This window comes from Spodoptera frugiperda, chromosome 6 (assembly GCF_023101765.2).
Source record: "Spodoptera frugiperda isolate SF20-4 chromosome 6, AGI-APGP_CSIRO_Sfru_2.0, whole genome shotgun sequence".
Lineage (NCBI taxonomy): Eukaryota > Metazoa > Arthropoda > Insecta > Lepidoptera > Noctuidae > Spodoptera > Spodoptera frugiperda.
Window position 1 is genome coordinate 3011436 of NC_064217.1, and position 11912 is coordinate 3023347.

Sequence of the window (11912 nt, forward strand, 5' to 3'; positions counted from 1 at the left end):
CAATTATAAATGTTAGCGAAAGAAGGACAAGTAAAATTAGCTTATAGATAATGTTTTCATATTATTACGTACGTTTAAAGCCAAAAGAATGTGTGCCAATGCTTAAAGAAACTTATTTTGAACTAATTGAACTATTAGATTTTTTTAAATCATTTATTCGCATCAATAATGCATTTCTGAGAAGTGTAATCTATACTAAATAGCATACGATGAAGAAAAAATTAACCAAAAACTCACAAAAATCTTACTAAACATGAGTACAATCGTAGAACGAATTCATTTCAATAACATTATCCTAAATTAAAAATAAATATTCCAAAGCGTAGGTATTATTTATCAAGAACAGATAAAGTTAATACATTTTTATTGATATTACATTGTGATATAAAAAACAAAACAGTGACAATGTAGCATGGCGCCAACGGAGATTTGCGGTGTAAAAGTATTCGACAAAAAGAAGGTTTTAACAATTTATTTTATAATAATTGTATGTAAATTATGTTTGAAGCCGGAATCTAGTGTTGTTTTGATGGCTATTTAACTACCTATTGAATATATTATATTTAATAAATCGTCTGTTGTATAATTTCATAATGAAATCAGAGACAGAATTGTGGCGCCTGCATACCAATTGGTTTATAAAAATTGTCATTTCGCCAAATTATTTTAATTTACATGGAATTCCTTTAAATTTGTCTTTTTTTTAGTTTTTACGACACTCGAGAATAATTTGTAGCTAATGTACATTTTCTTCTCGATCTTCATGATTTTTTACAATGCTTGCGTTGTGTTTCGTTGTGTGTGTGGTTATCGGAAGTTCAATTACGGGGGTAATATTCCTAATCTTCCCAATTCCCGATTCTCCAACAACCCTTAATTTTCTAAACCCCTAAAGACCGGCAACGCACTTGTATCGCCTCTGGTGTTTTGGGTGTCAATTCTTACCATCAGGTGATCCGTCTACTCGTTTACCTGTAGGTATCTCAAAAGAAAACGAAAACAATACTGTTAGGTTACTTTAAAAAGGAAATAAGTCGATGTTTGGCCACCATCTCGCCTGATGGTAAGCGATGATGCGGCCTACGATGATGGTGCAAGCCTGTCCATAAGTAACCTATTTACTCGGGCCTTGAAGACATAAGATTATACTCAACAAAAAAGCAGACTTTGACCAAAAAACTATTCAGCTTCTAATAAGAAGCTATCTAATCCATCTGATCTCAAATCGATTGATTCTATGTATTGATTATGTATTTCTCAATTTGTTATTAAACATAGACTTTTAATGAACACAATGTTATCGATTTATTTAAAATTAGATTATATAGGAAATATCCAAAAAGTAACTAGTTTCTGCTATATTTAGTACATCTAAAATTAGGAGTAGTCTAGCGGCCTTTAAATATTGACCTCAAGTGACCCTCCAAGTTCACAACAAGCGTGATAGAAAATCTTCCAAAATGGACTGTTGTCTAATCACCTAACAATTAATATGATAATTATCGTTGTTATAACGTTATTATGAATTTGAATGTATAATTTTGTAGTTTTTTAAGGTCCTGTGATAAAAATGTTCATAAATCTCAGTCTCTGGCGCCATCTATGTTTTAGACCCGTAAGTTATTAAGCATAAATTAAAGTGGAAAAAAGTTGTTGGTTTATACACATTGATAAATTCATTGCTTGCTTCTTGCACTTGCTATTTATAGATAACTAGCTACTTCTGCGAGGTTTCACCTATAGCCTTCCTCGATAAATACACTATCCAATACAAAATAATTATTCAATTCGGACCAGTAGTTCCGGAGATTAGCGCGTTCAAACAAACAAACAAACTCTTCAGCTCTATAATATTAGTATAGATTTCTTCTATTCACGATGAATATACATAATGCATAAACTCACGCCTATCTAAATGAGGGAAGCCAGATACTACGGAACGCTAATTGCTATGAGTCTTACATACTTCTTTGGCTTCATCAACAGTCATCAATCTTTTCATGCATGCTCGTCGGTTAGGATTCTTTTAACGTGTATATTATTATGAGACACAGTTAAAAACATTATTGTGCCTCGCGTGAATCTGCGGTTCGACATAGCATGGGTTAATTTAGTCCTGCTTTGATATATCGCCAATCTGTTCGATATAGGTAAGTCCGTCTACTACCCTTTACTGACGATTCCATTAATATCAGCTCTGTATACATACATTCGTAAATATGCTTTCATCCACTCTTTCTACAAAGATTTTATATATATAAACGTTGCCCCACACTAGGGTAGCGCCCGCCCGCCGCGCAAACCCTTTGGGCGGCAGCCAGTTGCCCAGCCACCGCACCAACCGTGCAGTCTTATTATTTTATAATTGATAATACCCTAATGATTTAATGATGCGATGGTAATCAAAGATTAAACCTATTTAATTTAACCGCATTTCGCCTATACTTTAATTATGGTATGGACCTACATGGATTTTTGTCTAGCGTTATCATCAATCTCATGTATGTAATGTAGTAACAAAATAACAAAAAGTACTTAAAAATCATTTTAATTAATTTATTAAAAATGTCTTCGTAATAAATTAACATCAATATTTACCACACAACCAACCATTTTATCATTATTATTTATTTACAATACTGTTCTTTCAAAGATTTCCTAAGAATCTTCCCTGATGGGTTCTTAGGAATCTCTTTTAGGAATGTTATTTCGTTAATCTTCTTGTATGGTGCTACTCTCTTGCTAACAAATTCCATTATATCTTTGTCATTGGCTTTGGCTTCTGGTTTGAGGACTACGAAACCTCGTGGTCTTTCGCCCGTGGCTTGGTCTGGTACTCCAACAACAGCAGCGTCCAGAACAGCTGGATGTTCTTTTAAAACATTCTCCAATTCAGCTGGTGGTACCTGGTAGCCTTTGACCTGTAATATATAGTAAATTACTATTACAAAAGGATTATTGTTGTTTGGCTGTTGTCGATAAAATTATTAGCGCCTACTGAAAAATATATGGTTAAACGTAAGTTAAACATAGTCTTATACATAATTTCACAGGCGCTTAAAAAATTAGTATTCTAGTTTCTCATGAAGTACAATCACTATTTTATTTAGATTAGGCGCTTTTTTACCTTTGGACATACTATATTTTATACAGAAGAATCTCAAGACTTTATTGCAGAATAAGTATCTACAATTGTATGTATGTAGACTTAGGAACGTATTAACAAACTGGGTAAAAAATCAACAATAGTTTGCACGAAAGCCCTATCCAATTTTCTTGTTCCTGCTTATAACCCTACCTTGATTAATTCTTTGAGCCTATCAGCTATGGTGATCAGTCCATCTTCATTGATTTTCGCCAGGTCTCCGGTTCTAAACCAGTCTCCTTCGACAAATACTTCACTGTTAGCTTTCGGATTCTTCAAGTATCCTTTCATCACGTTCGGGCCTTTGACTACTAGTTCTCCAACCTGGAACAGTATTTTTATATTACAAGATAGGCTCTAGGATATGTCCATTGAAGTTTTCTGTCCAAGGGTTTTTTTTATCAAATATAATAAAAAAAATACTTTAAGTCCAAATTCAGTCATAATGCAAAATAATATGGGATTTTTTTTTTGTTGGTGGAATATCCTCCATTAGCTTTTCCGCCTTGGATGAGGCGAGAGGGAGTGTCAGTCTCTTACTGACTAAAAACCACCCTGTTTCTACACCTGCTTCAAGCTGGAGTCATCCGCAGTTCCTGACATCCAACACTTACCTTGTCTGGTCCCAAATTATTCATCTTTTCATCGACGATCCTGCAAGCCATGTTTGGCAGTAAATATCCGACGTCTTCATAAGTCTTCTGACCAAATGGAGTCAGACTTATAAGAGGAGACGTTTCCGTCAAACCGTAACCTTGGCAGAACTGGATTTCTCTCTGGAAAATGATGAAAATAATTGTTATTGCCAAATATTTTTTACAGGAACGTACTTAATTTCCATAGTTGGTTGAAAACCTTTCGTTAGCAACTATATTTTTAATGTAGTCCAGAATCGTACTCCAAAAATATATATAAAAGTATTTAAGTATAAAATTTAATTTAATAAAGAACAATAGAAGACTGATTGAGTATGCAGTGGACGAGAACAAGCTAAAGATGATGATGAATAGACTCATTAAATTGAATCCAAAAATAGTAAATATTCACATGTTATAGTACAAACCTCTGCCTTTTCGAAGAGCCTCTGAATATCAGCAGACGGTAAAGGTGCAGCTCCTGATGTGACTGCCCTCACTTTTTCCAAATGCTTTGCAGTCATTTGAGGATATGAACCAACAAACATAACTGGAAAGAAAAGAAGATTTGATTAGAACAAGAGCCACGGAAGATTAAACAATTTCCAGGGCACAAAATTTACGCTCAAGCAAACTGCATTACTCAGAGTCATTTAATGACTTATTGCCGTACTAATAGACGTTTGATGATTACTTAAACCATTCCTTAGTAATTTAAAGTGACGTAAGTAAAAAAGTTAAAGTAAGTACCGATATTGTTTCAAAAAACATTACTAATGCCTAGGTTAAGTAATTGTCAAATGGCTCTGGGTACGGTGGTAAATACATCAATCCTTAGTAATTACCTACGTATAAGTTCAGAACAATTTTTTGTTACTAAGGAATAGTTTAAGTAATCCATAAATACAAAAAAAGAGATTTCATAATTGGGAGACACTCAGTCGTTAAATAACAGTAAAAGGGTCCTATGTGTGAGCCGTATTTGCTTTCAGGCCTTTGGGCTTCAGTTAATCTGTTAAACTGTCGTTTTCTTTTTTTTGCGGGATCTAAGACAGTTATTCATGTCCCTGTAACGCGCATCATCTACTGCAGATCCATGGTTAAAGTTGCCGTGGTTTGGGAGATTCTGGCTTGTCAAATACATTGCCGTTTTCTGCATTTTCTCAACAATCTAATATTTAATTGAATTTGGTAAAAGAAAAGCGGTGATTACCTAGCGGTGGAGCCAAATATAACAAGTCGAATCTATGTGCTAGCAGCGAGTTCAGAAACATGTCTGGTTGGAACTTAGGCAGAGTAACCAGCTTCAAGCCAACAGACATCTTGTGCAACATGCAGATACTCAACGCGTAGCAATGGAACATCGGCAGCACCACCAAACTGCAGTCTTGATGTGATTCTGAAAATGACAGAATATAGAGCTTAATTCCAAATAGTTTTAAGGTTCATATTAATTTATCTATAAAAATAATTTGTATCTTTGAGAATCTGTTTAAAACAAATTCTTAAATATGTTAGAAATAAGCAAAACCTATTTGTACAATTTATTTACTTTCTAGCTCATTAGTAGTTTTTAAACAACGGTTAGTCGTTCAGAGGCTATTTCTAATAGTAATTTGAATTTTGATCTCGTTCGATCGAAACGAGAATGCGTTTGGCGCTCTGATTGGTTGGTTCATTTGAGCCGGCCAATCAGAGCGCCGAACGCGCTCGGTTTCGCTTTCGTTCAAAGTAAAGTAAACTTGTAATAATGGTACTGCATACTAAGAACACATTAAAATAGAAACAGGAAACCAAGGACAATTTTATCATGGGTTTATCCCACACAATTTACGAGAGGAATACAAATTGATGCCACATGTGATATCGTGCTATTTTTAATTAACCGTCATTGTTTAAGTGCAGAAGGTATTGTAGCATTAATTTATCTCATGTAACTACTGACGTTGATTCGTCTATTTAGTGCTATTATTCTATAAAGTTCCCACACTTATTTACCAAAACATTGTTCAGTTGACGTATTTGTTTTTTTCTTTTCTCAAAAAACCAAACTTAATTCTCACTTTTTTTAACTAAGCTTAACGTAACTTTTTTTGCTTTTTTTATTTTTAATATACATTGGAAGCACTAGGATTTTCTCATACAAATTCAGATACACATGACACTGTCTGACCCAAAACAAAAATTTGTGGATCACACAAAGAGTTGTTCCGTGAATTTAACCCGCTGCACGTTGCGTGGCAGCCGGTTGCTCAGCCACCGCGCCAACCGTGCAGTCAAACAATTCAAAATTAAGGACATGTTTCACAATATCTGTATAACCACTATGTATCAGATAACTTCAATTAAGAACAGAAAGTGACTTATATGTACTATCTATCACACAAGTTTATCGGGCACTTATATGAAGGTGGTTGAAACAGGCGTTAAGTTTGGCTGTTAACAAAATCTCTTACCAGTAGTATATTCATACTGCCTATAATCAGTATTCTGTTGTTCACAGTTTGCTATAATATTCCTATTGGTCAGCTGCACGCCCTTAGGTAGCCCAGTAGTGCCACTAGAATATGGCAAAAAGGCTACATCGTCATATTGTCTATTCACTTCTTTTAAGATACTGGTATCAACATGATCATCTTCAACCAATTCTTTGAAAGACGCTGTTCCTTCTGGGTTACTTTTAATATTTAGGGATATTATTGGAAAGTCTTTCTCTGCTAGTTTCAATGCTTCTTTCACCGTTGGAACTAAATCTTCATTAGTTATAATGAGTGTAGTCTCTGATAGAAGAATCTGCCTTTGAATTTCATCTGTAATCAAAATAATTATTTTATTATTTACAACTTTTATTATTTGTTATCTAGAAGGTCACGAATCGAGCAATTTTTTTATTATTATTGTAATCTTTATCTTCATGCATCTTGTGAGAATTTTGCATGTAAATATGTTTTGTCCGCTCTAAAATAAAATGTCAATTATTTTTAAACTGACACTAAAAATATCTAAACATATTATTATCTAGACATCTTAATAATTAAAATATTCAAAGGATTATAAATTTTAATAGGATTCAATTTTAAACTGTTAAATACCTACTCATACATATTGTCGAATATTAAGTAAATAGTACCTACATATACTTATATTATTATATTGTCGACATTAAACGTTCATTTCATCTTATAAGTTGGTTATTATTAGATAAAAAAACTAATTTTCATTAAATACCGTAATGTGCACCTCTGCCTACCCCTTCGAGGATAAAAGGCGTAACGATGCATATATAAAAAATTGTATGCAATAAAACTTAAGAAAGTACGCAAATAAGGACTGCAGTTACTGGTCCAAAATCCCATTGTCCAAGCAAAAATCAACTTACAGGCAGTATAAACAGGGTTCATAGTGGTAACCACACCACCGGCAGCCAGAACTCCGAACGTAATGATAGGATACTCAGGCGCATTTGGCATCAAAATGGCGACGGTGTCGCCATCTTTGATTTTGAACTTTCTTCTTAAATTGGCGGCAAAGATTCTAGATTTCTTGTACACTTCCTCGTATGTGTACTGTCTGTTTGTGTGACCACAGATCTGCAAAACGAAACTTTGGACTTTAAAAAATGAATAATAATAGCTGAATTTTAACTAAAATGTTTATACTTAGCAACACATTTGGTTATTTATTCAATTATATTTATTTAAACGCATAAATCATCATCTTTGTTGTGAAAACAAAAGAAAATTGAAATGTTTTGAATTTACATTGTTTCTAAAATAAATTGCATATTTTTGTGAGTATAATTAATTTTACTCTGTTTCAAAATAAGTCCACTATAGTTAAAAACGTATTGAGTGCTTTTTGCTTGCACTAGCCGTACTCAGAGTTATTTAATGGTTACTTAACCCAATCCTTAGCAATGGTTTTCGGAATAAATTGTTACTAAGGAATAGTTTAAGTAATCATTAAATGTGTCTGAGTATGGTAGTAAGCCGACGATATGCAACCCCATAAAATGGTAAGGTCAAAAACGTAACACATTGTATGTGTTTACTGCTTAAATACACGTTGCTGTGTACATTTTAACAGTCGACCTTTGATATCGACTTGTTAACTACACCCATACGTATCTTATTAAAATGTATTATGTATGTATGTGGGTAAAAAAAAGATTCATTTGACGTTAATTCCGTACTTAACGTCTGATTAATTTACTGTAGACACACGTAAATATGGCTGCCTTTATGACCGAAGAACGCAGAGCTGGAAAAATATTATAAGGATTTTTTCACGATTTCAAAATTACTCTTTTTTTAGTCAGTATCCCTAAATCTTTCCCCTTACCTAAGTCTGAAAATTTAATCTTGATATTGTTCTTGTTTTGATTTGTCTTGCTTTCCTAAGTCATGGGTATAGCATAGGAGGATAGCCTAACATGATGTTGGCAATACCGTCGTTATCCAAAACGGGTGGAAGGAAGACAAGTAAAAATATTTTTTCTCGTTATGTATGGTATACGATATCAAAAATAAGATTGTTACTAAAAATCAGATTGATCTGTCATCAGGAAGGGTAGAAATTCTAATTACTTGACCCAAACAGGTTAAGCTAAAAATAATACGAGTACCGTTAATTCTCTTGTCTGTCAGTATATGCGACACAATAGAAAACACATTGCGTCTCACGTATGTACATTCTGACTTATCACTGGTTAAAAATGCTGCTATTGTTACTGCAGTCTGAAAATCCTGTTTATCAATATCAGTAACACGAACTTACGTAAACAAACACGTTCACAGTTGATTGACCTTTGAATTAATCGTCAATTTACAATACAGTGTGAAAAATATTTCTAAAAATAGTGAAATCGTATAATAGCGCATTTCGTTAGATAGATTAATATTTTAATAATTATTTATAACCTAATTTATTATTTCCTAATAATATATTTTAATAAGTATTTATTAATAGAAAATTTATTGAGTAATTTGGTATATTGTCGAAATGCTGAACGTGCAGTCAAGTTCGTTTAATCTCGCCTATCTACAATTTCTTAGTAGAAATCGAGTACTCTGACAACCTAAGGGGTTACCGGGGTTCCGACTCAAAGCAGGAGTAAGAACGGGGTGGTTTTCAGTCAGCAAGAGCTGACTCTTGCGATAGGGAGTGTCAGAACACTCACTCTCACCTCACACGGGCGGAAGAAGTCATTGGATGATTTTCCCCCTCAAAAAAAGAACTTGGAGAATTTACTTTCTTCTATTATCTTTTATTTATTTTAAAGAACATTCATTAAATATTAAATGAAATATACATTACTGCAATATTTGTCCACCAGAAATAATCGCGAGACATATTCATATCATCATTATATGTTATAGTTTACCAACAAAAATTTGACCTTGAGTAGTCTATTTATATGTGTGCCGATAATACGATAGTAGCTATTCGGCACTATTTATGATTAAGATATAATATTATAAACCAACAGTCTTTGACAGAGTACCGAAGTCCAATAATGCTGATAGTGAGGAAACATAAATATAAGGTAACTGGAATGAAGAATTGAGTGTAATAAAGAAAAACAAGACAGACCACATCAATTAATTTACTAGGGACAGACGACAGACGGACAAGTAGAAATGATTCACTTTTTTTAAAAAATCATCCAATGTCTTTTCCCGTTTTGGGCGAGCGAGAAGGAGTGTCAGACTCTTACTGACTAAAAACCACCGTTCCTACTTCTGCCCTTCGAGCCAGATCACCGGTAAACCCACTAGGTAGTCCGCCACTCCGGACAGAAATGATTTAATTAAAAAAATACGTACCACAGCAGTCTTAGTTGCCCATTTGTCCAAATTCCTAAACATGTACTGATCCACTGTCAAGTTTGGTATATCAACTTCTTTTAATGTAGATGTTAAAATCTTCTCACTGGTCCAGGCACTTTTCTCTCTTACACACGCACTTAGTCGGTTAAAACGATTAAAGTGAGGTCTAAAACGAAATATTACTGTAGACATGACGAACAATAATATCAGTAGTAATTGTATACAATAGATAAAATAAAGTTTATATTTAAATTATATTATTTACAAACAAACTGATCATTCGACTAGTCCGCGCGTTGACAACGTTCAACGTCTTCTGACTTTTGGAAGCAGACGTTTCGTGAATTTGTTACACTAAGCTAATGTTTGATAGTAAAATAACAGAAGTACCACTTTAAATAAAGTGTAGGAAATAATACACTTCATTATTCTATTGTTAAATGGCTACATTATATTATATAGCAACAAATGTTTAGAAATACTCTATATATCTATCTATCTCTCTATTTATAGCTTCACTAGAGGATTGACCGACGCACAGACATTTTTTTATATATTTTCATATTTGCTTTGACGTTCGACAGTGCTTTCCAGTCTATTTCAAATAAACAATTTTAACTTTAACATTGACTTTATGAACTTAGTAAAACACATTTGGCACCACCCTATCTCCTCCCGCGGGTATCGTAACAGCTCACTAATGGTCTATAGGTTGAAAGACCTGACGGAGACTCTGATAAACGTGAACCTTTCATTACCATCATCAATCTGTGTTCGTCCACTGCTGGACATAGGCCCTTCCAATAGCACACCACTGAGCTCGATTCAAAGTCAAAGCATTTATTTCAATTAATCCTAAATAAGACACTTTTGAAACGTCAAATTGTTGGTCAGTCTGTCTGTCAGTGAAGCTAGGTGCTCGTTCTAAAGTGTAGCTTCTTCTTCAGATCTTCAGCTCTTCTCATCCAACCACTACCAGCATTGCGATGGCTGGATTTTTACTATGTTTTATTTATATGTGTTCTTGTCTAAATACTCTACATGTTATTATTAGATATTGTAATGTTATGTGATACTGGACTACTAATCAGTGTCTCAATACCACTGTATCTATATGCGTAGATTCGCAAGGTCCTTTATCAATGGAGTTTGGCCTCGTGTCGATACGACCGGTTCATTTACTTAGTTGTAAATAAACAACAGAGTAAGTAACAATGTTTTTGTACACACTTTTCATACACCAAAACATGTAAAATGTCGTGGTGTTCCAGAGACTTAAGACGCCCGCTCCTCGTGCATGAGAGTACCTGGAGGGTTCGATACCTACCATCGGCAAGTACCAATGCGACTTTTGTACTTTCTAATATTTAGACACCACTGACAAACTGTGAAGGAAAACATCGTTAGAAAACCTGGGCTTATAATTTCTAATTATAAGTTTGAAATCGCCAAACTGCATTGAAGAAGCGTGGTGATTAATGCTCACCTTCTCCGTGCCAGAAGAGGCCTTTGGTCAGCAGTGGCCACTTATAGGCTGTTGATGTTGATGATGTATTGGATAATTTGTATATGCTGTAACTTTAACATGAGGGTAACTTATTTGTTCTAAAGGTAATATTAATAAACTAATACTTCTGTCTGTCTGTTATTGATGATAAATTAGGTATTTAAACGCTAAGAGTCAACTTTAAAAGTAACAATATAATATTTCAAATTATTAAAGACATGTCATTAAAGATTTGTATACCTATCAAGCTGTGGCATAAATAACGAAATCTAAACATATAATTACTATTTTATAAGAACTCTGAATATTTTTGCACACGCACTAATACGTAAGCCTACATAAGTAATTAGTTATAAATAGAATTATGATAATTAGATATAGGCATTTATTTAATACTCAATAAATACAACCTTTGTGAATAGGTATTATTTCTTTTTATTTAAGACTAGATAGGCATTTGACTGCGGTGTCACTTGATGTTGAATGACGATGCGGTCGAAGATGGTACGTGCGTAATAATTTTGTAAAAAATATAATGCTCAGTAAGCTCTTTCTTGTTAGTATTAATATTTGAAATTATTGAGCACAATATACGCATACAATATACCTATACTTGTATAGTTAGTAAGTTAGTAGTTATAAGTTTTGTATGATTGAAGATATTACAAAATTAAACGTTTTTCTAAAACAATACCTGATACTAGAATTGGAACTTAAAACGGGATATTTACCGTGTTTTACAATTTAAGTGAGTTTCCGATATTGCGTGATCATGCTTGCAACAGTGCCGAAATATC

General features: G+C 33.7%; 1 protein-coding gene across 1 annotated transcript; it reads right to left on the reverse strand.

Moving 5' to 3' along the window:
* Positions 1 to 2541: 2541 nt before the first annotated feature.
* On the reverse strand, positions 2542 to 9935 carry LOC118267917 (uncharacterized). Its single transcript, XM_050694063.1, has 8 exons — positions 9606 to 9935; positions 7160 to 7370; positions 6237 to 6590; positions 4994 to 5179; positions 4209 to 4330; positions 3760 to 3921; positions 3299 to 3469; positions 2542 to 2921 (listed from the first exon to the last, which is right to left on the reverse strand). Exons 1-8 carry the CDS (start codon positions 9798 to 9800, stop codon positions 2628 to 2630), a joined length of 1695 nt encoding a protein of 564 aa, XP_050550020.1. The 5' UTR covers positions 9801 to 9935; the 3' UTR covers positions 2542 to 2627.
* Between the last annotated feature and the right edge of the window lie 1977 nt (positions 9936 to 11912).